The sequence below is a fragment of the Perna viridis genome, chromosome 9 (assembly GCF_037379345.1).
Source record: "Perna viridis isolate PV_CMFRI_1.1 ecotype Kerala chromosome 9, ASM3737934v1, whole genome shotgun sequence".
In the NCBI taxonomy this organism is placed as follows: Eukaryota; Metazoa; Mollusca; class Bivalvia; order Mytilida; family Mytilidae; genus Perna; species Perna viridis.
The window spans coordinates 23,991,466-24,019,458 of record NC_142453.1 but is presented as its reverse complement, the minus strand read 5'-3'; the positions used below and the strand labels follow the sequence as shown (position 1 = coordinate 24,019,458).

General features: G+C 32.8%; 1 protein-coding gene across 1 annotated transcript; it reads left to right on the top strand.

Moving 5' to 3' along the window:
- The first annotated feature begins 638 nt into the window (after positions 1–638).
- LOC148607430 (nose resistant to fluoxetine protein 6-like) lies at positions 639–25,674 on the top strand. The gene is made up of 15 exons (XM_088547268.1): positions 639–773; positions 1,400–1,874; positions 5,605–5,750; positions 7,817–7,892; positions 9,772–9,871; positions 11,003–11,232; positions 12,239–12,415; positions 15,619–15,802; positions 16,436–16,628; positions 17,892–17,971; positions 19,032–19,133; positions 19,793–19,940; positions 20,860–21,058; positions 22,214–22,356; positions 23,564–25,674. The coding sequence occupies exons 2-15, from the start codon at positions 1,538–1,540 to the stop codon at positions 23,681–23,683; spliced, it is 2,235 nt and encodes a 744-aa protein (XP_088403394.1). The 5' UTR covers positions 639–773; positions 1,400–1,537; the 3' UTR covers positions 23,684–25,674.
- The last annotated feature ends 2,319 nt before the right edge of the window (positions 25,675–27,993 follow it).

The window sequence follows — 27,993 nt, the reverse complement described above, 5'->3', positions numbered from 1 at the left end:
TCAACTTAAATTGGTGCAACGCGGGGCGTTGCCATTTTGACAAAAGTTCGTACGCTGCACACTCCCAAAAGGCAGAATTTTCATATAAAATAGTAAAAATTATATTTTACAAATTGTGATAACATCAGACTCCGTGTAAAAATTGAAAGTGCACTGAGGAAGCAAAGAAAATAAGTTCGGAGACAGAAAGACCAAAATGTAACCGAAAATAATCATCAAAGGCAGAAAAGTAAAAGTTAATGACATATCCAGACTAACAAAAACACAACTCATCGAGAAGGGAAACAGTCTTGTACGAAGTCCAAATCGCATACTCGGATTGATTGATTGGTTTTCTATTTCAATCTGAAGTAGAATATTTTAGTATTTATCATTCTATCTTTTCAATCTGATTTGCAAGTGGACATAATAAATGTCAGACGTGCCATTAACAAGATTAATGATAGCGTTTGCCCAACGTACTTGCGCTAACCTAGCATAATATTTCTATATTAAATATTTTCCCTTGGTTATTTAATAAATTCATGATTATATTTTATTTCCAAAAATGTTAAATATTTCTAGTCACCAAGCTTCAAACTATAGTTTTTATAAAAGAAATGTTGATATAAATTCGTTCCACGCAATAATTTGATCAAATCATATGGAAATGCAGACGAAATTGAGTGACAAGACGAACATTTTTTATAATGCAAATGCTGTCTTTTTTACTCCCATTGATTGGCATTCCTTATCATGTTGATAGTACTCAAAGCCTAATAATATATGCCATAGTAAGTCACATTCAAAAAGAGCCAATGAAACGAAACCCATGAAAAGTCATAAAAGAAACAGTGAAATATACTAAGTTACAAAAAATTATCTCAAATATTGGTATAGTATCGTGCATTCAATCACCTGTTCTTACTTGAGAAGATAAATTGGCCCAGATTGAGTATTAATGGACCGGCATTGCTCACTTTCTATAAGCACAATTCTTTGGACAGACTCTTCATGATGTATGATGCTTTAGTTTTAAATGAATCATAATTTTTTTGTCATATGACATATTTTCATTGCATGCTGCCTGCATGGACACATCAAATAAGTGAATGAACCTATAATATAGTACATATAAATTACATGGGATTATACAAATACATATCTGATGACTTGTGTATCTTGTATTGAGCTTAATTGCTCTTTAACTTGAGAAGATAAATATGCCTAGATTGAGTATTTAATGGATGCATTGCACACTTTCTATAAGCACAATTCTTTGGACAGACTCATCATGATGTATTGTGCTTTAGTTTTAATATTTATGCATTTCTTATTGTTTTTATCTATAATACAAACATTGCTTATATCATGTAAACATTCTTGTACATGTTATAATTGTACCATACTCCAATTTCAGATTCACTTCCTTAATAGTGGTTCAAAAACTGTATACAAACAGTTCTATAAATATCTACAACTCATCACATGTTTTATTGTCATTAATTTTACCCGCAATGTGCAACTCAGAGCAGTCATGACATTTTAAAGTTAGAAGATGAACTTCAAAATGAAAGTAACAGTTTTAATACCAATTTTTGTGTCACTTTGGGCTATTTGTTCTGGAAATGAAGATCTGGAGTTGGTTGGAAAGCTTTTACAGAATGTCCATCAGCAAGTTGACTATGGGATGAACTTGAAACCAGAATCTCAGCACCCTATGGTAGAATACAGTCCTGCTGTGGCAAAGCTTCTGGAGAAGGGTGTGAAGTCTCTCTTAATGGAAAGATCTGAAGCTGTTAGCTATGTTTTTTCTAATGTATCTCATAAATGTAGGAATGACACAAATACCATGTTTGAAGATCTGTTGAATGGGAAAGCTTATGCTGCTAGTAGTAAGTAAAACTGTTGCAATGGTAAATGTATTGAGTTCTTAGATATTTTTATTTATTTATGCCCCTTGATACATACATCTTTTTAAATTCATTCAAAGTTTGATTCTTATTGTAGAATAGCTAGTGCACACTTTAGCTTTGTTCTTTAATTGTTGTAAGCTCTGTGGTGGGTTCTGGGTTAAAAATGCAAGGCAGTCTTATTCTCTTCTTGCATTCTCTCTGTTATGGTCCACATATGAAAATGTAACCCAGATGCCAATTACAGTGGTTTTTTTTTGGCTCAAAATTAAAAAAAAAACCAGCCTATTTACAATCTTTCAGAGCTTTTTCACCTAATGACAAGATGAAATGGAAAGTATTGGTTCTTGGTTGTCAGAAATTTAAATGGCAAGGACTGCCAATATAACAAGAATGGATATAGTGAATATATGTCAAAGAGACAATAACCCCACCTGGATAAAAAATTCAGCCCAGGCCACCCATCAGTCTTCAATGAATGATGAAGAAATCTTCACACCACAGGGTAGGCTGCAGTTGGCCCCCAAAGTGAGCATGAGTAACCACTGGTATCTTTTGAGATTTGCATTCTTTTATAAGAAATTTTATTGTATTAGTAATTTGTTGAGTACATGTAACAATCTCCCATTGTAGGAACCGTCTCTCATTATTGTAGGTGTCATCACCACACAAGAAATGAATAGCGCATAGAACTCTTCTTAAAAAAAAAATATGTTAACTTTCGAGACAACATGCATATACAAAATAATTTTTTTTATCGGGGTGTGTGGGGAAATATTATTTTGCAAAAAATTGGAATTGTTCCAATAGTCTTAGTACACCTGATATAATGCTAGAAATATAACTCTTGAAATAGGAATTAATTACTGTCCCGTGGCAGGAGATTCCGAACTTTACTCAGAATTCCTAGCTTTAAGTTAAAACATACCGCAAGTTGGGAATAACCACTTACATGCAGTGACTAATTGGAACAATTGATAGGTATAATTTTTATTAGATTGTAGACATGAATGAAAATCTAATAACCTTAAAACCTCTAAAACACTTCACTCCTTGTATTGCACATGGTATAGCTCCTTGATGCTGGATTTGGCTTCCTGTTGTTTTATATTTTTATACCCCACTTTGAAAGAGAGAGGGTATACAGTTTTACCCTTGACTGTTTTTCCATCCGTAACAATTTTTAGCTCACCTGGCAGAAAGCCATTTCAGCTATTGCCATCACTTGGCATCTGCCGTCCTCATCATCGTCGTTGTCCGTTGTCATCATTAAAAATTTTATGAATCTCTTCCCCTCTGACACTACTTGACCAAACTTGGTATGAATGTTTCTTGGGATATCCTGCATAGAACTGATGTGGGGATTTTTTATCATCAAAAAACATTGCCGCTGTTACTAAAATTAGAACATATGGGTCAGACATTAGTTTTTCACATATATCTTCAAAATCGTTAGACTTTTCCCAATTCTTTCAATCGCTAAAATGATCCTCATTTTAAGGCATAAAAAAGTCTCCATGGAATCAAAGTTGTCAGACAACTCTGAAAGAATTATTGCCCTTGAAAGGTGATTAAAGATTTTTTTTAGTTTCAGCCAATATCTTAAAAACTGTGATAGATAGAAAGAAACTTTCAGTTGCTGAAATGATCCTTATGATAAGTACTACCAAAATCCTCTTCAGTCAGAATTGTTGAACAACTCCTTGTTAAATTTATTGGCCTTGAAAGGTAAAATTAAATAGGTAAGCGATTTAAGCTCCTGGGAGCCTCTTGTTTCTGTCACAGTTTTCTCAGCAACTCCTCATAACAGCAGCTGGAAATTTTAACACATATGTTAGACAGTGGGATCCATTTTCAGAAAAAAATTGGCAACAATATCCTGTTTACTTCAGTCTGCGTTTATTTTCCTTATATTGTGATTAAAAGCAGTTATCACTATAGGGAGCCATCACTCATAGATTTCTTGTTCATGTTGGTTTTGAGTATGCCTTGTATACAGTTAGTTTCAGATAAAGAACCTTTTATCTATTGAATAGGTTCTAATGCTGGGGATGAGAGATTACTCCTGGAAACAGATGCACAGTATACTGAAATTTGCAATTAATGTGTTGTATGTTTGTATTGAAAATACCTTATATTTATCTATAAAGGGTAATATTACCTGTTTCACGAATAGACAAACCACATCTGCTGGATTAATGAACCGATAGCTGAAAGGATGTCATTAAAATGCTATTTGAGGAGATTCAAAGCAATCTTTTTCATTTTACCTCTGACGAAGGTCCCTCACAGCTCATGACAACTGTCAGATTTGAGTGATGGAATGCTGTTAGTGGTTCTTCAGTTAGCTTAGCATATCTTTTGTACCTTACCTTATACTGTAATATAGGGTAGGCATTGCCTAAATCAGTGAGCACCATGAGTTTAACCATACATGTAACTGTCTGTGTGAAACTCATAAATAAATAAAGGACATTACAAAGGGGGGCTGCCCGGGATGAAAATTTTTGCAATATTTTAATTTACGTTTAAGCAGCAAGCAAAATCAATATTTTTATTTTAATATCTGCCTTGTTAATTAATGGGGGAGTATTTTTTTCATTAAATGAAGAACTCAAGAAAAAAAGTTTTTCCAAAATTCTAACCCCATATCCCCTTTCCCCTCGCTCTGAAAGTGGTCAATAACTTTATAGCACTTCACTATACTTTACATATTTTATCCCTGAAGGGCATCACTATCAAGATCCTTTTCAGTTTTGGCCTGTCAGATCAATCTGTACAGGTAACCGTAAATATTGCAGTTCTCCACTGATGGTGGGAATATTTACACATATCGTGTGACGTAAACAAAATTCAGACGATAGCTGCAAATTCCAAGAAAAGCTATGCTTCAATTTGGATAATATAATTGAAATAGAAAAAGACTTGAAAACTATCAGAAAAAAAGATTAATTTATTTTTACTGAAACATAATCTTAACCTATGTATTTTTATTTGTTTTGTTTAAGGAAGCGATGAATTTTCTCCATAAGGACTGTCACTTTTTGTTACTTTGGAGACATGACTTTTTTCGTTAGTATATTGGGAAACCTTAAGGGAAGTTTAGATAGTACATATAATAACCGCAGAGCTCACACTGCTTTTCAGTGCTCGCTCATAGACATTTTAGTTTTGTTTTCCAGTGATATACTGTCATAGACATTATGATTTGTTTTCCAGTGTCTTACTCCGATGGTAAAATATTGTACATTATACTCCAACATCATGATTTTGTTTTCAGCATTTGACTCCAATGGTAAAATATTGTACATTATACTCTGACATCATGGTTTTATTTTTCAGTGTTTGACTCTGATGGTAAAATATTGTACATTATACTCTGACATCATGGTTTTGTTTTCCAGTGTTTGACTTTGATGGTAAAATATTGTACATTATACTTTGACATTATTGTTTTGTTTTCAGTGTTTGACTCCGATGGTAAAATATTGTACATTATACTTTGACATCATGGTTTTGTTTTCCAGCATTTTATTCCGATGGTAAAATATTGTACATTATACTCTGACATCATAGTTTTGTTTTCCAGCATTTTATTCTGATGGTAAAATATGGTACATTATACTATGACATCATGGTTTTGTTTTCCACTGTTTTATTCCGATGGTAAAATATTGTACATTATACTCTGACATCATGGCTTTGTTTTCAGTGTTTGACTCTGATGGTAAACCTGGCAGTGGTATAAAACATGGTAATTATGTTTGGCTTGGTAGTGTTCATGAGTGTAAACAGGCAAAGACTGAGAAGTTCAAAGGTCATATGTGTAATGTTGTAACAAATCTGGGGATACCGAAGGTAGGTATACTCTTTTTCACAACTGTTATGAACTGTATGATGAATTCAGCTATTGTGAAATCAAGGATAATCCTGGTTTAAATAAAAATATCGAAACCTCAAAATAATCCATGGGGGGTGGGGGGGGGGGGGGGTAGAGAGGAACTAGAAAGGAAAAATAAAAAAATCAGAGGAAGCAAACAAAACACTTTACTAATTATGAATGAGTAAGCTCCACCATCATCAACCAGGAAGGGTACACCTTCAATCAGTTTTGAAACACCTGCTTAATAAGAAAGTTGCTCAAGTCATACCTGGTAGAAAATGCATATATGTACCTGACAGTATTAGCATGGTAGCATTACTAGAATAGTATGATTAAAATTTTTGCATGGTTTTCTTAAACATTGTTCCACCCTTATTACTAGTAATGTAAGGTACTAGTAAAATATATAAATTTTGTCCAAATCAATGATATAGCATGTCAAAAGGTATCTTATTTACTTTGATTTTGTATGGAGAATGATTCTTATGTCGCTTAGAAAAGAAATTTAGGAAATTGCATAAGTTGCAAATTCACAATAATTTATTACGGAAAAGTTATTTTTCAAAGGTATATAAGAAAATTATCCATGGAAATATAACGGTTTAACATTTTTGCAACCAATTCGGTGACTCTACAATTTCTCTAGAATTTGAAGAAGTACTGGATGAACATTTTCCAGTAAAAATATCTGTAAGCAGGATTTAATATTAACAAGGGACCACTTGGCAATGGCCCAGAAAAATTGGTGTGGTCTACTTAATTTTCCACACTGACTGTAAAGAACTATATATATATATATTGGCTACAAAAATTTCAGCTGTTCGATACATGATTGATTGATTGATTGATTGATTGTTGGGGTTTAAAGCCCAAACAGCAATATTTCAGCTATATTCAGGCGGTGAACATGAAGTGGATGTAACATGCCAGGGTTACCCCATTCCACCATCTGGGGCACACATCCCAGTTGCTCTGTGGGCAGAGTGCCTAGTCCCTGGCTAGGTTTCTGAGCACTATTTAGTCGCCTTTTACGACAAGCTTAGCGCTGCAGCTGGCCTATTCTTTTAACACCCGGACCTGCACGGGGCGCTGTGGGATACAAGCCAAAATTTTAGATTAAAACCATAATAGCCATTTTAAAATCAAACTAAAGATCTAGAATTTACACTGAAAATATATGTGAAACTTTACAACCATCTTTTGAAAAAATCAGATGGATTTTAAGTCTTAAATTTCGATGAATGTCTCCTGTCTTGGAAAAGGTTAGGAGAATCTTAAAGATAAAAATATAAGGTCTGGTCTACTCTCAAAAGGATTGACAGAAAATTTGTTGTAATTTTTATTTTATTTGTTATTTGTGCCAGCATGTGTGCATGATAAAATGGCCACTTACTGGTGGTATTGGTAAAAACCTGGGATTAGTAGTAGTTTGATTAGGGTAATGGACACAACTCTTACAAATCATAGGAACATTTGTATTCAGCATTTTTCATCAATCTAGTGTAAGCATCAAAGTAACTTGGACTGATTTCATTCTGTTTCAATTTAAAATAAAATAAAAGCAGGATAGGTTTTGGTGACATTGAATAAGATACAAACATAGCACTGATTTCAAGAGTTATGTCCCTTACCATAGGACTACCTCCTTAAATGATGCAAAATATGAAATATTTGCTAACAAATGTTAAATTTAATGAAATAAATCAATTAAAAAAAAGTGCATTGTCAAGATTTTTTCAATTAAAAAAAAGTGCATTGTCAAGATTTATTCAAAAAATTAATCTGTATATATATATATATAGAATTACAGGCAGCATTTGAAGTTGAGACAGAAAATGACACAGTAAACCTGATATGGCCAGATGTGATGTTTTCTGTTTATTGGCAACTTCACAGTCAGTTTGGAGTAATTTTGTCATTGAATTGTCAAGAATTTTAAGTATCCTGGCAGTAGCCTGTAATAGTACATATCAGGCAGTATTAAAGAACAATAGAAATAATAACCAATAAAATTGCTGAATAAATATTTACTTTATTTTAGCTTGCAGTTAATGTAATTGGGGTTTGTTTCCCCGATTCTTGTTCCAGTAAGGAAATTCAACAGCTTGTTTGGGAAGGTGAGTTCTATTGTTGGGGAAGGTGCATTCTATTGTTTGGGAAGGTGAGTTCTATTGTTTGGGAAGGTGAATTCTATTGTTGGGGAAGGTGAGTTTTATTGTTGGGGAAGGTGAATTTTATTGTTTGGGAAGGTGAGTTCTATTGTTGGAGAAGATGAGTTCTATTGTTTGGGAAGGTGATTTCTATTGTTTGGGAATATGAATTCTATTGTTTAGGATGGTGAGTTCTATTGTTTGGGAAGGTGAATTTTATTATTTAGGAAGGTGAGTTTTATTGTTTTGGGAAGGTGAGGTTTATTGTTGGGGAAGGCGAGTTCTATTGTTTTGGGAAGGTGAGTTCTACTGTTTTGGGAAGGTGAGTTCTATTGTTTGGGAAGGTGAGTTCTATTGTTTGGGAAGGTGAATTCTATTGTTGGGGAAGGTGAGTTTTATTGTTGGGGAAGGTGAGTTTTATTGTTTGGGAAGGTGAGTTCTATTGTTGGAGAAGATGAATTCTATTGTTTAGGAAGGTGAGTTCTATTGTTTGGGAAGGTGAATTTTATTATTTAGGAAGGTGAGTTTTATTGTTTTGGGAAGGTGAGGTTTATTGTTGGGGAAGGCGAGTTCTATTGTTTTGGGAAGGTGAGTTCTACTGTTTTGGGAAGGTGAGTTCTATTGTTTGGGAAGGTGAGTTCTATTGTTGGGGAAGGTGAGTTCTATTGTTTTGGGAAGGTGAGTTCTATTGTTAGGGAAGGTGAGTTCTATTGTTTTGGGAAGGTAAGTTTTATTGTTGGGGAAGGTGAGTTCTTTTGTTTGGGAAGGTAAATTCTATTGTTTGGGAAGGTGAGTTCTATTGTTTGGGAAGGTGATTTCTATTGTTTGGGAATATGAATTCTATTGTTTAGGAAGGTGAGTTCTATTGTTTGGGAAGGTGAATTTTATTATTTAGGAAAGTGAGTTCTATTGTTGGGGAAGGTGAGTTTTATTATTTGGGAAGGTGAGTTCTGTTGTTTTGGGAAGGTGAGTTCTATATTTGGGGAAGGTGAATTCTATTGTTTGGGAAGGTGAGTTCTATTGTTTTGGGAAGGTGAGTTCTATTGTTTGGGAAGGTGAATTCTATTGTTGTGGAAGGTGAGTTTTATTGTTGGGGAAGGTGAGTTTTATTGTTTGGGAAGGTGAGTTCTATTGTTGGAGAAGATGAGTTCTATTGTTTGGGAAGGTGATTTCTATTGTTTGGGAAGGTGATTTCTATTGTTTAGGAAGGTGAGTTCTATTGTTTGGGAAGGTGAATTTTATTATTTAGGAAGGTGAGTTCTATTGTTGGGGAAGGTGAGTTTTATTATTTGGGAAGGTGAGTTCTATATTTGGGGAAGGTGAATTCTATTGTTTGGGAAGGTGAGTTCTATTGTTTTGGGAAGGTGAGTTCTATTGTTTGGGAAGGTGAATTCTATTGTTGGGGAAGGTGAGTTCTATTGTTGGGGAAGGTGAGTTTTATTGTTTGGGAAGGTGAGTTCTATTGTTTGTATCAACTTTGTTTAGACAGTTTATGGTAGAAAATGAATAACAATCCTTTAAAAAATACAATATCGTGTTTTAACTACTGCAACATTTACTATTCTGTACCTACTGTACATTATAAAATTTTTGTGCAGTTTTTTCCTTAGTGATCATTCCTCAAGTCATATTATAATGTTCTTTAAAGGAAATATTCACAAAAGTTTATTTTTTGTGTTACAAATCTGACCATGAAAATAACCAAAAAAAAATTGTGAAAATTTCACTGTTTACAGTATAGCCCTTTATATGTCAGACATTTGGAATGCAGGGTCTGCTATAAATTGGTGACCACCAGATCAATAATCAATATTCTCTTGTAATTTGTTTACATTTTCCTTTGTAGCTTTGCAAGTGATAGATGCCCAGTTGAAAGTGTTGATATATCCAACAATGGTAGATTGCCCAGCTCCATTGCCCTATTCTTCTGGAGATTATTTTGCAATGTAAGTATGTATTACATGAGAAAGGAATAATGTGGTGTGCTAGTTTACACAGAATTTTCTTCCCAGGGGTCTTTTATCTTTTTGAGAAGCATATTTACTGATTAAGTTTGACTTTGGCTATGGTTTAATGATTTTTACAGAAGTTATGGCCCTTGGACTTAGAAAATTTCAGTGAATTTACAGTTTTCTCTACTTTTTTGTAATGCTTTTACCAATTTTTTGTATGTAGTTTAACTATGAGAAGTTACAGATTAAGTTTGGCTTTGGTTACGGTTGAATGATTTTTACAGAAATTACGGCCCTTGGACTTAGACAATTTCTTTGAATTTATTGTTTTCTGCACCTTTTTTCACGTGGGGGACATTGGAATGCTGTTCTTTTATTCTTGAATGTTTACATTATTTCAGCTTTCTAATGAATTTTTGACTGATAATAATTTTTACATACATCTATAATTCAAGATTCCAATAGCAAAAACAAAACCAGACATTAGGGAGAAGGGAGAGGGGAGATACTGTTTATGAGTTAAAAGCATACAATATGGAGAAGGGAGATGGGGATACTGTTTATGAGCTAGAAATATGGAATAGGGAGATACTTCTTATGAGTTAAAAACCAGACAATAGGGAAAATGGAGAGGGGGGATACTGTTTATGGGTTAAAAACATACTGTGGGGGAAGGGAGAGGGGAGATACTGTTTATGAATCAAATGCGTACTATAGGGAGAAGAAAGAGGGGAGATACTGTTTATGAGTTAAAAACTAGATGATAGGGAGAAGGGAGAGGGTGATACTGTTTATGAGTTAAAAACAGACTATAGAGAGAAGGGAAAGGATTGATTCTGTTTGTCAATTAAAAAACATATGCAAATAATTTCATGTAAATGTTGAAAATTTATTGGAATTTCTGTTTTAGTTTTTTTCCTTTGAAAGTTGGTAAATGTTTTCTTTTCGTAGAAATTAAATACCCCTGTCTATTTCTTTGAAAAGCTTCCATTATATCAAAACAAAGATATGTTTGAATGATCATTGAGTATATTTTGTTTATTTAATGGCCTAATTGCACACTAATCTTAGATGAAAATACTTTGTCGTCATTTAATATTTAATCAAATAAATGTACTTTTTCAGTGTTATTTGTTGCATCATAATTTTTGCTGCTGTCCTTGGTACACTGGCTGACATTATTTTCATGTATCTTGAGGAAAATGTTACAGATGAAGTAAAAGTAAGAACTGAAAACGCACCAACTTACAGTAGTATTGGATCCACCGTTGTGAATGAGTCTACGGAAAGACATGGTTTGCTATCAAATATGCCTAAGAATGAAGTGATTTATTCGAATAATCAAATTGGGTCATGTGAGTATAAATAAATCAATGAAATATGAAAAAATGCTAAATCATAAGTACAAGTACAGAAAGGTCATAAGTTTGTATTATCCTAAAGAATTTATTTATTTGAGTTATTGTTTTTAACACATTTGGCCACAGACCTCCAATTATTGATTTCATAGGGTTGTATACATTTTTTCACATAGATTTTTGGTTATAGCTTGGACCATATCAATTTTTTGGCTGTAGCTTGGACCTTATCTGGAATACATCTAGGACACTCAACTTGAAATATTGGGGGACGAATTGTGATTTTCCATGAATGTCCTCTCCAAACCAAAATAAACCTTAAAACAGGCACTTGGTTTGCATCTAAAATCTTTTAGGTATATATTTTATTTTTTCCATTTTTTTTGTCAAGCATTCCAAAGATTTTAAAGCCGCTAATACACTTCACTCTAAGTAATTAATGTAATTCTTGCATGACATCCAAGTATCAGTTGGAATTTAGTGTTTGTCTGACTCAGGTCAAAGTTCATTAAAGATATTGGGCCATTTGAATTGCAATTTTAATAGAAGGACAAACTGGTTACTTTCTATGTGTTGCAAAGGTAATGAAATCAAGATACAGTGTCTGAATTATAATTTGTGGGTTTCCTGGTTTGGGCACCACAAAACACAAAAAAACTTAGTCTGAAGATATTCATAATTCCACAGCGAGGCCAACCAAAGTCCATAACAGACATTTTTTTTAAAGAATTTTTGTGGCACTGGGACCTGGATATACAGTTGAAGTGAAACCATCAATATTTGGGATTTTTTTGTTGTATTAGAAGGAATTTTTTTTTCTTTAATTGTCTTATCAATATGGCGATTTTAAAACTAATTAATTTCAAACATAATTAACACTTATGATTAATGAAAAACAAAACAGTATAATTTGCACTTGTATGGTTTATTATATTCGTTTTTTGTATCATCATATTGAAAAACAAATTTATTATCTTGAATGAAATATTTTTGTTTTTTACAGGTTGTATGGGAACTGTAAAACAAATTTTATTGTGTTTTTCCCTGATTTCAAACACAAGAAAACTTTTGAACACATCAACAGCCTCTGGTTCATTGACATCCATCAATGGAATGAGAGTGCTTAGTATGTTCTGGGTCATACTGGGACATACTTATGCATTTTATTATAAAGCATTGGGTGGGTATAAAATTAGAGATAAACATAACCACTTATCATAATCACATGATTCTCAACTGGAAACATTGGCTAGCTGACATATGACAATCATGTGATAGTACAAACTTATGATTATCATATGGCCTAATGATATTAAGAAATTAGACCTGCATCATACCAAAAAGGGATACAAGATGGTCAATAGGTTCTTATTGAAAGCAAGGGGTTCAGATTAGTAGTGGTCCAAGGTCCTTCCTTGGCCTTGGACCTGCAGCCTTTGATTTTTCTAAAGAGGACTATTGCAGTGAACACGAAATGTAAAATTTTTTACAGGAGATAATTAAAGAAACTTTACCAGACCCAACCATCTTTTACCAACCGAAAAAAATTATGGTCGTATTACTATAACATAATTCATCTGTGAACAAACAGATGTGGCTTCTGAAGATTAAATGGAGAAATGATTTTAAAGTAATTTATTAAGATATGTGTAAGTTCTTTCTGGAAATAAAAAATATCTCCTCCCATTATTTTATGTCTCAGTTCTTTCTGGAATAAAGAACATCTCCTCCCATTATTGTATGCTGTGAATTCATCATTATCATTGCCTGTAGGAATTAAATTGAAGGCTGCTAAATCTTCTGCCTCTGCAAAGCACCAGAATCTTCTAAAAAAACAATTATATTGAAGAAATAAAATTCATAAATACGATAACAAAAAATGAATCTAAAGAATGATAAAAAAATAAATAAATGATGAATTTACTTTTGTATAATTCTAATAACACATGTCACCATTTCTAAGTCAGCTGTCAATGAATCAGAAGACTTTATTAACAGCAAAAAAGAATTGTTTAAAGCTTATTGTATTGTGATGTGTTGATTTATTTTAGAATTTGACTTCCTCTTTCATGAGTTCACTGTACACTCTCTCTTAAAACAAAATGTTAAATAAGTTGATGGTTAAATAATGCAAACTGTTTGTATCCATTCCACCAAAGTATTCCTCACTGAAGTGGCTTATTTAATTTGATCAAAGTTATTGTCTTACAGTCTCTTTTTACGGGAAAATTCTATACAAGAGTTCATTCGTAATCGTATTTCTTCGTTACAAACAAATCTCGTAACTTCTTGTATGATTCTGGTGACATCAGTATAATTTCCTGCCAAATCGATTCAGGTGATTGTTGTTGTGGACGCCATGCCTTCCTTGGAAATTAGATCGTTTGTTGAGGAAGAACTCTGATGGCCAATACATTGAGCTTTGCTTTAAAGCTTTGTTTTAAGAGAACACAGTATAAAGGGACTGATTGTCAGATATTTGTTTAATGGAAATAGAAAAAGTAACGTAATTTCCAAGTCCACTGCCGGAAAATACGTCAGACATTTGGACTTGAATTATATGAAAATTTATTGAATCGACAGTCGTTTTACCGGACTTGTTCATCGGTCTGACAATATTTCATTTTCACTGCTATTGTTGAATTGAAACTTGAAAAGTTCCAGGACTTTCTACTCTTGAAAGTAAATTTGAATCCTTGAAACCATGAAGTAGTGCAGGAATATCGTTGCCATAAGAAAGTCAAGGGTGAATTGCAACTTGCAGAAATGAATTGATCGACTGATTATTGTTTAGTGTCCTATGGCAGATATTTCATGCATTTAAGGATGTTAACAATTTACCAATTGAACAGACCCTGTTTTGTTTGTATTATTGTACTAGCTCACAGAAGCCACAGTCTACTGGTAGGCTTGCCACCCCATTAGGCATATCATTCTGACTCAAGTGCAAGCCACTTGTCACTCTGTTGGATCCCCTTAAATACTAAATGCTTGTTCCAAAAGCAGCGACAACTAAAAAAAGTCCTTAGTGTGACTTGCAGGGGATTGAACCCACAACCTCCCGCACCCTACCCTGAGACCATTGGGTCCGTCATGCAGAAATGAATCTTTAAATAGAAGAATGTTTGACCAAAAAAAATGATTAGAATAAGAGATACCAGTGAACTTCAGAGAAATTTGTTTATAATGTACATACCAGATAGCCCCATTGAGTAGGGATATCTTTTAGAAAGCTTTGCTTACTTATCTTTCTTTTTTTTTTTTTCAGTTCACCTGGCCATGAGCCATGTGAGCTATTGCCCTCACTTGTTGTCCGTTGTCATCCTCATCATTAACAATTTTTCAAATATCTTCTCCTCTGAAACAAAATTGATTTAGATAAAAGCTAGCATGATTGTTTCATAGGGTATCCTGCACAAATTTCATGCTTTGATCTGTCAAAAAACATGGCCACTATCACTAAAAATAGAACATAGGGATAAAACAGCAGTTTTTTGCATATATCTCAAAAAGTGTCAGGTTTTACAAAATTCTGACAATGGGGCAAAAGTGTTCAGTAGCATGTGATCTATCTCTGGTCAAGTTCTTGTGAAAATCTGTTGACCCATATCTGAGTTATTGCCCTTTTTGGATGTTTTTTTTTTACTGATTTTGATGTTATTGCTTTAAAAAATCTTGTCCTCAAACTACAGTACAAAATTCAATGAAAGTTGGTATGGTTGTTTCTTAGGGTATCTTGCACAAAATGACTGTTGGTATTTTTATCTGTAAAAAAAAAATGGCCATCGTTACTAAAAATAGAAAATAGGGGTCAGACAGCAGTTATTAGCTCATCTTGCCCAAAAGGCCATGTAAGCTATTGCCATTACTTGGTGTCCTTTGTCTTGTTGTCTGTTGTTGTTGTCGTCCATTATGTTTTTGTTATTTTTTATGTTATATCTTTCAAAAATCTTCTCCTCTTACACTACTTAACCAATTGGAACCACACTTGATATAAATGTCTCTTATGGTATTCCACATAGAACTGATAAGGGGATTTTTGTTCGTCGAAAAACATGGCTGTCATTACTAAAAATAGAACATAGAGGTAAGATGTTTTTTGTTTCTATTTTTGATGTTTTGACTTTAAAAAATCTTCTTCTCAAAAACTTCTGTATAGAATATTAGTATGATTGTTCCTTAGGGTATCCTGCACAAAATTACTATTGGAAATTTTTATCCATGAAAAAATGTGGCAGCTTTTACAAGAAATTGAATGTAGCTAATCAAACCATGTAAGCAATTCAGACTCTTTAGAGCCTCTAGTTCTAATTAGTGTCAAGCTTTGACAGAACTTCACTTTACAGTATATATTACAGAGAGTATATTTGCAATTTTTTTCAGATAATATTTACGACATGATTCCACTTATGAAAAGATTCACTTTTCAATGTATAATGAATGGAACATTTTCTGTGGATACTTTTTTCTTCATGAGTGGATTGTTGGTAACTTACATCGTTCTGAAGAAACTCAAAGAACAGACCAAAATTAATTGGCCTATGTTTTACTTTCATAGGTTCTGGAGGTGGAGTCATATTATTGTTTATTATATCTCTTAAAACTACTCTATCTTCTTTTTATTTGGAAAGTATTCATCATTTTTATTTGAATTAGGAAATTTGGAATGATGAAGTAAATGTCCATTCCCTTGAATGATCAGCTCAAATTATGTATAAAGTATAACTAAGAAGATAAAAGACAAGTCCTAAACAGTTGATCAGTATGATAATGAGCAAAGCACTATAACCAGCACTGTTCCTATCCCCTTTACAAAATAGTTTATTTCATTTGGGATCATTTTTTAGCCTTTTTTGGTGCCAAATTAGGAGACTTTCATTAGGAGAAACATATTTCCAGGGTAAGGAAAGGCAAAAAAAAATGTCACTGGCATTGCAAATTATTTTGATGGATTTTTTAAAGTACATGTATACCCCTGTTCATTAAAAAACCCAAAATGTTTGGATTGATTTCAATGATATTTGGTACGATTGTTAGCCTCTACAAAAGGAAGCTTGCTTTTATTTTTATATCATAGTGTTGCATGATATATTTGGCACATGCTTCTACAGCTTTCATTGATTTTAAGCTTCAAGGAAATGTACGATTTTCAGTTTAACATTCATGGTTAACATATCTTTATTTCTACTGCTTTTTTTAGATTAACTCCAGTGTATGCATTTGTTATTTTACTCTGGACCACCCTCTTCAAACACATGATATGGGAAGGACCATATGCCATTAGTCAGAAAACTGGTAAAACAAATGACTTTGACTGGTGTGAGAAGTACTGGTGGACTAATTTACTGTACATCAACAACTTTTGGCCAAGTTATGGAAATGTTGAAAAACAGGTTGGTGAATTGCTTTGTTGCTGGCTTGTCACCAAGCGGTCTAGGGTTTGATCATTGGTGGCAGAGTATAATTTCGTGAGTGAGTGAAGTCATGCTCTCCGGTTATATTGGCTTACATTTCACTCACAAGATTATATTAACTATATTAATTTAATTCTTTGATCTTTTTTAAATCAGAAGGATGCTTACTCTAAAGGAAATTGAACAATAACATTTGGGATCTGTATTTTCCAAAACTCCTCCCCCCGCCCCCCAAAAAAAAATCTTCTTGCACATATTTACTAAAATCTACTAAACTGCACACATTGTCACATGGCTCTAATTTTGTCCATTCACTGCCCTTTTGGGAGTGACTTAGCATACTACCAACCACATGCGTGTAATTCAATTACAGTATTGTACACAGATGTGATTTATACAAAATATTGGTAGAAAATATTGCCACAAGAAATCTCCTGCAATTTGGAAAGGAATTGCTGGAGATCTTCTGCAAAGAGGATCCTCAGATGGTTAACAGGTATAGATTAAGAAATGTATGAATCACTTATAATAGGCTTCTACCTGGTCTGAAGGCAGAGCTGTACTTCATATAAACAGAAAGGATTGAATTATTTTGACTTTGCAAAATTAATATTGTATTCTGATCTGAAATATCTTAATGTTCATCATTACCTTTTGACAAATATGGTTTCAATTTCACTGCAAATTTCCCTCTGACTACAGACAAACCTGTGTATCTAGAAAAAATTCTAAGGCATAGATATGAGAAAGTTATTTTGGTTTCTATGTAAAATTAAATAAAAATGTGGCCTGAATGTTGCTGAAGGCATTGCCTAGCATGCGCTGGATGATGTCTTCAGGCATCATCATTGTCAGGCTGAACGATGCTTTCAGGCGTCCTCAATCATGTGATTTTTATAGAAATTGAATTGTTTGCATAGATTTTGACAGAGAAAACAAGATGTCACGTTTGTTTGTTGTCTGAGCACATGTCAGAATTAATCTAGGCCCGGTGAATAACACACAGAAAAGCACTCAGTCCCCACAGCATAATGTTAAAAAGTAATCATTAACGAGTGTTTATAATCTAGGTCCAGTCATGTTTTAAATTATTCCCAAGTGCACAGGTTTGTATACAGTTACAGGGAAAATTGTGGTGAAATAAAGTCTGTATTTGTCAAAAGGCAAAAATGAACCATTTTTTGCTTTAAACTTGACAGCTGTAATTTCTTTATTTACAATTATAAACTTTTTTCTTTCAAGTGTTTGGGCTGGGGATGGTATTTAGCCAACGACATGCAGTTTTACATCCTCAGTCCCCTCTTCATCTTACTTCTTAACAAGTAAGTTTTAGTATAGAAATGTACATGGCTCTATTTTAATGTCTGTTTAGTTTATTTAATTTTTTTCATATGAGTATGGCCTTACCTTGTATGTCCAAGGATCTCCAGGATTTCAGATTAGGGATAGTTTAAATAAAGTGAAACCTGTCTAAACTAAGCCCTGAAAATAAACAAAACGTGTTTAAACCAGACACCTTATGAAGTCTCTTCATTTAAGTTTTTAAAGTATTTTTAACCTAAGGGTTTGGTTTAGACAGGTTTTGCTGTAGAATAATAAGACAAACAAAGTGAGGGAAGAACTATTTTGGGGTAGAAATTGTGAAAAATGAAGATTTCATGCAAAAAAATATGCCAGGCAAGCCTTTTCTTGGATCAGCGATTAATGCCTGCATTATATTTTTGACCTATGAAATTGAGCAAAGATATTATTTGATAACATTTTAGAATAATTTAGAAAGAGACAAGAAGGAAACATTTTATATCTAGGAAAAGTTTTCACTGCAAACCCAAATATATGCTTGAACTGAATAAATTTCTTCAGTCAAAATGAGTTTGAACAGGTTTAACTTTCACTGTAATTATAACAAACATTATAATGATAATAGACTTTATTTTATAGATAGCAGTGATTTACTGAATGTTCCCTGTGTAAAAAATTTCAATAATTCACACTGTGAAATAAATTCGGTAATTACACTCTTGGACTTTCTCCCACAAAACGTCAAAATACGAATATACAAAATTTAAAATTCATGTTCAAAATAGGAGTGAATAATGGAGGAAATCTATATGATATATAGGATATTCAATTGGGAATCTTAAATAACCAAAATATGATCACTTGTGCCAAGAACGCATAAAGATTTAACTCATGCGAAGAACAAGGTCTGCACACTCGTCAAATCTAGGCATTCTTCAGCACTCGTGACCATATTTTTATTATTCACTCTTTCACAGATTTTGACAGTTTTGAAAAAAAATGTAGTAACTAGAACCTTCTGCTTGTTAAGCTTCAGATATTTAACGTGTTTACATTTGAGAATATACCTTTTTATTTCAGAACAAGATCCATAGGAACTGGTGCAATATTATTTGGTATATTTAGCTGTGTTGTGTCTAGAGTTATAACTGCAGACTATTATGGATATAGGTTACCCAACATGCAAGTACCTGTAGTTGTGTGTCATATTATTATACACCCATTTCCTTCCTTCCTTCCATTATGCTGAGGGGTACCCATCTCTTATGGTAATTAATAAACAGTAACCTGGTATTTCGAAATACAGTAACAAAAAATTGTTACCTTTAAATTTGGTTGCAATTAGCCATTTAGATAACACTTTAACTGATTATAATTCAAGCCATGTGCTAATGTGTTACGACATACTGTAAATGGGTATAAATTTGCATATTAAAGGACCGATAACTCCAAAACACTCAATAATGTCTTACCAGTAAAAAAGGGTTCTGTTAACATATCTCCTAGACTGTTGATATATTTTAACATTTTAAAAATTTTGTTAACATTGTTGTATTCATTCATAAAGGATACCAGCACTGATCAATAATCTTTGAATTCGATTGACAGTTTGAGTAACGGCTTTTGTTGATTGTTTACCCAAAATTTTGAATGAAATCAGTCAAAAATGAAATAAACAAATTTATTGAAATACATTGTAGATGAACAGTTTTTCTTGAAAAATCCTTGTATAAGTTGAAGTGGACGATAAGTTGAGACTGACACTTTGCTGAAAAAAAGTATTGACTTGTAGTCCGAAAAAAACTTGACATTTCTGGATATTAAGTTTTTTCTCTTTACAGACTAATCCCTGTGAATCATACAAATGAGTATTGGGCACAATCAAATCCACTTTACAATAAACCATACACCAGAATAGCACCATTCCTTGTAGGAATCTGGCTGGGATATATACTTGTCATCAATAATAACCGAGTAAGACTGGGCAGGGTAGGTTTTACCTTAATAGTGCAATGTCTTGTAGGATTCTGGCTGGGATATATTCTGGTCATCAGTAGTAACCGAGTAAGATTGGGCAAGGTAGGTTTTACCATAATATTGCAATGTCTTGTAGGATTCTGGCTGGGATATATTCTGGTCATCAGTAGTAACTGAGTAAGATTGGGCAAGGTAGGTTTTACCATAATAATACAATGTCTTGTAGGAATCTGGATGGGATATATACTGGTCATCAGAAGTAACCGAGTAAGATTGGGCAAGGTAGGTTTTACCATAATAGTGCAATGTCTTGTAGGAATCTGGCTGGGATATATACTGGTCATCAATAATAACCGAGTAAGACTGGGCAAGGTAGGATTTACCATAATAGTGCAATGTATTGTAGAAATCTGGAGGGGTTATGTTTACTGGTCATTGATAACCAAGTTAGACTTGGTAAGGTAGGTTTCACCATAATGTTACTGTTTCTTGTAAGAATCTGGCTGGGATATATACTGGTCATCAATAATAACCGAGTAAGACTGGGCAAGGTAGGTTTTACCATAATAGTGCAATGTATTGTAGAAATCTGGAGGGGTTATGTTTACTGGTCATTGATAACCAAGTTAGACTTGGTAAGGTAGGTTTCACCATAATGTTACTGTTTCTTGTAAGAATCAGGTTCGGATATATACTGGTCATCAATATTAACTTAGTGCTTAGATTAAGCAAAGGAGGTTTCACTATAATGGCTCCATTTTTTTGTAGGAATTTAGGTATCTTTTGATAAAAGTCCTTTCTTATCAATTCTAATGCATGTGTGAATTGAAGACCTGCTTTATTCCAAAATATTCAGTTTGAAAAGAGTTTAGACAGATTTGACTGTATTTCTGAATGTACGACATTATAATAGTGATTGATCTATTTTTAGATAAAGCTGTTGATTGGCTGGGCATTAGCCATAACAATAGGAGTATCAGTGATATATGGTCTCTCTGGTTACTATAAAGATGTCCCCACCGTTACTCAGGGTGGCAAGGCAGAGAGTTTGATTTACATTGGTGTCAGCAGATTTGCATGGAGTGTTGCATTAGCTTGGGTTATATTTGTTTGTGCTGTTGGACATGGAGGTAGATAGGAATATAAAAAGGAAAAAAAAATAATCTGAAATTTTATATTTATTTTGTGTTGTGTATCAAAGCTTAAAAAATTTGATGCAGAATAAACATTCATTTCATTACTATGAATTTTTTGTATCATTTTAGGAACTTTTAAGTGGTATACATACAGTCTGTAGTTTAAAAATAGAGCAATAGGGAGTATTTTTTGCATTTCAATTGCCTACAACTTCTGTTAACTAGAACATAGACATAATCTGCTTTGAATATTTTCATATAAAATTACAACTACAATCCTGAATTTCAGACTGCGAAAGAAGAATGTTTTCCTCAACTCATTGTAGGGGCTATGTTGCAATCATCTTGTCCCTCCGTCTGTCTATTACATTTTTCTGCAACAGATTTCTCAGTTTCTATTGGAAGGAATGCTTAGATATTTGATACATTGCTTTTGTACGATGACTTGTGCTGTATCTTCCTTTTCCAGGTTTAACAAAAATGGTTGAGTGGGAGTATTCTTCGCACAATGTAGCGTGCAACATCTGAAAAAAAAAGGCATATAGTTTTACTTGTTTATAGCAGACATATGTAAATTACAAAAAAAAGGTGCAAAAACACAACTGGAATCATTTAGGTCTCACTAACCACTTCTAACGTTTTCATTACTTTACATGTTAAACAAGTAATTTTCAAAGTTTCACTGTGAATTCCCAGGACAAATGTCACCTTAAAGTTGCATACTATTACAAAGCTTGGAAAATAAGGCTTTCAAAATCATTACTCTAATGGTACAATGTCCGTAGAAATTCTTCACAAAATTAACTTTAATATCAAATACTGAAAATCAACATTTTTACCTTTTCTGCTAATTGACATCATGGAGGCAAATTACTCACACATGTAAACAATATTCATACACTTTTGTAGTAAAGTACATATATGATTTTAAAGTACACATTCTCAGCTTTATTTCGACTACTTTTAATCTGATTACACACAAATAATGCACTTACAATGCATAGGTCTAGGTTCTGTGTGTTTTTGGTACTACGTAGGGGGTGGCCATTTGACCCAGAAGTGGTTAGTGAGACCTTAGCTGTCATCCTAATACATGTATGTCATCTGTGTAGATATGATTTAATGAATGAAAGGTATTTTATTCTTCAGGTCTTGTAAATGCATTACTTTCCTGGAAAGCCTGGGCTCCTTTAGGAAGGCTGACTTATTGTGCTTACATAGTCCATCCTGCTGTAATGTTTTACTTCATATTCACCTTTGAGAGACCATTACATTACACAGAGTTCACATTGGTAAGTAGAAAATATACTCCACTTCACTCACAGTAATAACATCTTAAGAAAGATCAGTTATGCTTATATCACTTGCATGGAAGTCATAATGATCGTTTTATTAGTGATACATAACTCAAACAGCATATGTTTCAAAATTGCATGAAATAAGAAAAAAAAACGTAGCTGTATGATTTCAATTTTTATTTAAGAATAAAAGGCCACCCCATGTGATAGTGCTTGTACTTGTATTTTGTGAAACTAATTCCATTTTTTGCTTAGAGATACTTAAGTAGTAGTCTTTGTAAGAATCCAGCAAATTCTGTAATATGTGATACACCCCAAAAAATATTACACAGTTTTATTTTTGTTATTAAGTTGCATTATAGGTCTTTATGATGAAATGCATAATCATTCATTCCAATCTGTCTGCTCCTAGGAGATAATCCACATTGAAATTCCAACAGTTTCTATTGTAATTTAGTGTCATTTACAGAGTTATCTCCCTTAATTTCTACAGTACATTTTATATCATTTTTATTTCCTAAGATCTAGGGTTATGTGAAAAGCCACTTGTTAATTTCTGTTTACTTTAACATTTTAAACAAAATATAAAAAATAAAAATATGTAGGCTTTCCAACCATGAATCACATTTTGCATGATTCTTTCCTCTCTACTTAAATCTTTTGAAATCAAGCTACCAGGGAAGGTTAAACTGTATTACCATTTTATAGTAAAAGGCATGAAAAATCAGAATAGTAGAACTAACTGTAATCCAAGAAGTCATAAAAGAAAATCAGAAAAAAAAATATTTGGTTTTAAAAGTTAAAAAAAAAACATTGCCCTCTCAAAGCACTCTTTGATGGGTTTCACTGTTCTCTGACTGGGCAGACCTTTGTTCATGTACTCAAGAAATATTACCCATAAGTGACTGAGATCTCTCTTTCTGTAGTTTTTAATCGATTTTCACACTTCTTGACAGGTGTGAGAACAATATTTCTCATCTCTAGAGAGATTTGAGTTCTCAGGTGCTGATAGACCGAAATAGAAATGGCAAATGGTTATGGGAGTGTATCATATAGTCTATAAAATTTCATTGGCTGTGACCTTTCTAACATTGATCTCTTGAGAAATTTCCATAAACAACTCACTATCATTGTAGATTCTACATGTATATGTCTTGTACTCATATGTTTGTTAAACATCCAATTGACATTTTTGTTCCAGGTGAGACTGTTTCTTTCTGTCCTGGTGATATCATATTGTGTGGCATTTATTCTGTCAATACTGGTGGAAGCCCCTATGTTAGCATTGGAGAAAGTACTGTTTAGAAAGTGGATAAGATAAGGATTTTATGATAGTTCTGTGGAGTAATTAGATGACTTGGTGTGGTAAGGAAAACAATGGTGCTAGAGCCAAAATGATCATTAAATTTTTAGGGTAGGCACATAAAAAAAATATAGGAAGATAGGGTAGCAGGAAACAGACTTTGTCTTATTGTAATTACCAATCAGCAGAATTTTTGAAATTTTTTTTATTGTTTCAAATAATATTTATGTATAAAATTAATTTTTTTCATATTTGCCTGAAAAAACTGAGTTAAAAAAAAGGAAACAATGACATGTCATTCCTTGAGTTTCCTTTCCATTAATCCACATGTTATATTTTGTCTATTTGTCTATTTTTTTTGGTATTTTTACACGTAAATGATGTTTTTTTGCTTTTAATACTGAACTCAACACTCTGACAAAATTCCATGCATTCGTATGGTAGACCACTAGGACCCATTCTCATGAAACCATGGAGTCACATGACGAGACTTAATTACCCTTTTTATATGCTCTTCTCTTGATTGAATGGTTGTTTTCTTATGAAATGTTTCAGGTAATTGACATGACAACAAGAATTTAAATTTCCTTGGAATTTCCCTCTTGTCCATACTGGTATACATGATAGTTGCCTTTTTATTTCAAATTTGATCTTAGCCTCTATCCTCCATGTTACAAATCAAATTAAATGATTACTATATACACATAAACTAGATATCTATTTATGATGAATTCGTTTTCTAAGTATAGAAAAAGGAACAGATATCAAATTTTAGACATTTTACTTGTTTAAAGAAGTCATACTTACTATTTTTTTGTTAAAATTTTAAACTAAGCATAATATACTTGTATAATTTCAATAAAGAATTTGTGCTCAGGCGGGACAAAATTCTGTTTTGTAAAAGACTTTTTCAGTATTTAGTTTATTATTTATTATTTATTCTGTTTGACCCAACTTATATTTTCTTTATGTTTTTGAAGCATTAGATTAATAAGTGAACAGCCATTTTATAATTTTTTACTTTACATTTTTTATAAGTACAGCTGGGTAAACTTTGTGCTTTCATTGATTTTTCTTTGAAAATTTATTTTTGCCATGTATTTGTATATTGTTTTGAACAGAGACTGGTAAATATTAAGTTGATGACTGTTACACAGTTTTTATACCCCACCACACAAAATGGGGAAGAAGTATGTGATACCCTCCTATAAGTTGCATGTCCTTCTGTCCATCTGTCTGTCCCCTGAACATTTCCAGATGATAACCTTAGGACGGATCAATGAAATATTTCGAGAATTTGCACAATTGTTAAGTCTTATAAATTACAGGTTAAAAATCAATTTTCAGCGAAATGAAATATGGAGTTTTTGAGTTACTTTATTTTGAACATTTTGCCATCCCCCTTTTTCACCATTAGGTAGGGGGGTACAACTCCATGTTCCATTAATGCCCTATTTTTAGAGGTTTTGTAGTAGAAATTTCATTCTGTACAATATACATAATCAAGTTGTACACTGGTATATTGTAAGCATATTAATTTTCATTGTTACTAATTTTCCCTGATTCTGTCAAGTGAATATATTCATGGATAGCAGTTTTTGTGGTTTCAAAAATTATTGAGCATTAAATAGTATTAAATTCATTTCACGGGTACTATTTTTTAGGCTGATTAGTCCATCAAGAAAATAGTTAAAAATTAAAAAAATAAATGTTAATACATTTGCAGTATATACCGGTATGTCCTTTTTTTTTTTTTTTTTACAGATTCCTTATTTTTCATTTTTGAGAGTGTAATTTGGGTATCACAAGGTAAGCTTCATGTATTCAATACAGTATTGTTAGAAAGTATTAATAAAATAATTGTAACTTTTATTTTATTGTTTATTGATTCTGGTATAACTTTAAGAGGTAGAATTATTATTCCCTCCCTTTTTTGCCATGCTTATATTGTTTATCAAGTGTGTATTTCTATTATTTTGTAGTTTTTCAAATAAAAAGGGAAATCTTTACATCATTTGTTTTTGTTTGTTTAGTTGTGTCTTTGTAATTTACAGTGAGTATATAGAAGTATGTAAAAGAATATACACCTTTATACCAATTTCTGACCCTGTTATTTACTACAAATTTTAGCTTACCACTTACATGTATAAGACTTTTTTTGGCATTTTTGTGGTAAAAAAACAGACAAAAAAAGATATACAAACTGTTACAACATTTACATGTTGAACTGATTATCATTTCAACATGTAAATGTTATGAAACATATTGTTTCCACTACTTGAATAATATAATTTATTATGAAAAAGTAGAGGTATTCCTAATTGTATACATGATATTATTTCATACTATTTAATCATATCCTGAATATAGTTTATGTAGAATTCATAATTCATAAACATGGAAAAGTGTTTTAACATTGTGATTTGTGTTTTGTTATTATTTTTTTTCCTCTATAACATTTTATTGTAAAATAGTTAACTGGAAATAGTATACTTTGTTTAAAATATACATGTACCAGGAAGTAAATAATTTCCAGGATAATATTTATCAATATCCTGGATGAAAAACTATGTGTAAAACATTCCATGAAAGAACATCCAGGATACTTATTAATATCTGAATATCAGATTAATATCTGAAAACATCCTTGTTAACATGTCACATCAAAAACTGTCCGAATCGTTAACACCTAACACTATGAACTCTTTACCCCACAAAAAAATCAAGCCCCACTATCTTTAAAGTACACTTAAAGCGTCAGACTCTGTGTAAAAATGGAAAATACATTGAGGAAGCAAATGACAAAAAATCTGAGATAGAAATAAAAATATGCTACCAGAAAATAATCACACACAGAAAAGTAAAATATAATGACGTATCCAGACACTACCAAAAACACAGTGATCAACGAGAAGGGCATCCTCCCAAGTCAGGATTTTGAGTCCACCTTTGAGGGAGCGAAGGTGGACATGGGAGGATTCGAGAAGGGAAACCGTCTTGTACGTAGTCCTTATTGCATAGTCGGATTGTTTGATTTTTTGTATATTTTATTGTGAAGTAGAGTCTTTTAGAATCTATATGATTCCATCCTTTCAACCTGATTTGCAAGTAGATAAAATAAATGTTAGAGGATTAATGGTAGCGTTATCCAACGTACTTGCGCAAACCTGGTATAATATTTCTTTATAAATTCCTTTCGCTTACACCATGTACAGGCACATATTTGGGGTATGGATACCTAGATACTGGGGGTGCACAATCGAGGCGGTACGGACACGGGAAAATCGACTTTAAGGTCTTGGTATAAAAAAATTAAATAGTCATTTGAACAAGCGATTATTTCACGAAACTGTGGTTATCAAACGTATGTTAAGTTGTGTTTCTGGTGGTGAAAACGTTTCATAAAAGGTCGAACATATCAATAATTCAGGGTAGGGGGTAAGTGCGAACATTATAAAATGTTTAATTCTCATTCATTTCCTGTTGATTTGTTTCAATAATAATTTATTTAACTTTTATTGAGCCCACTTGAACGATCTAAAATAAAAACATAACAAAATTGGAATTTTAAAGTCGTCACTAATCGCAAAAATCCAAATATTGGGTGTGCCGACTGGGGATACAATTCTCAGTGCAGATAGGGGAGAAGGAATATATCTTTAATACGGCCTTTTAAAAGAAATTCAAAACTAAATCGTCATTTCTGATCAGTTGGTGGAGTGTGTATACACTTTAGAGGGGTCTCTTATTTGCTAGATTTTATTTATCGTTGCGGTTATCATCCTAGAATGGAATATTAATGAAATATATCAAGGCGGATCATAGTCGATGTTGTATTTTGCAAAAAAAGTCTTTTTAAGGTTACCCTACCTATCTTATTTCTTCTGCCTGTCTTAACCTATTTTCTAAACAATTTTTAACAAAACAAAAAAAAAGTTACAACAAATCATGATTTTGGTTAAGCACTGTTAATCTAGGAGTCTTTCTACTAAGGTCTACATAAAATAATTTCAAGAAAATTTTATACAGTTTTATCTTCCAGCCTACATATATTTTAATCAACGAAACCGTAAACAGACATAATTTTTTTCTTATTATATTCGTTCTCTATTTATCAGCCCGCCAAAATACACAATAATCGAAACAATTCATGGAAGGTTGAGTACACGTAAATGTATATGCAGAATATATTATGGGTGGTCATTTTATGCCCGTATGTTACCATTAAGATTCCCTTACGCACCATTTACTCCCGGTTCTCGTCCCTCCGCCCCGTTTTGCTCCTGGTTCCCGCTCCCTGTCCACCACCATTAAATCCATTGCAAAAC

What these genes read in the sequence shown, in the direction of transcription:
- LOC148607430 (XM_088547268.1), top strand. Translation starts at nt 1,538, where the DNA reads ATGAACTTCAAAATGAAAGTAACAGTTTTAATACCAATTTTTGTGTCA. An exon ending in CAAATCTGGGGATACCGAAG is followed by an intron (nt 5,751 to 7,816) that starts GTAGGTATACTC and finishes ACTTTATTTTAG; the next exon opens with CTTGCAGTTAATGTAATTGG. An exon ending in TCTGGAGATTATTTTGCAAT is followed by an intron (nt 9,872 to 11,002) that starts GTAAGTATGTAT and finishes GTACTTTTTCAG; the next exon opens with TGTTATTTGTTGCATCATAA.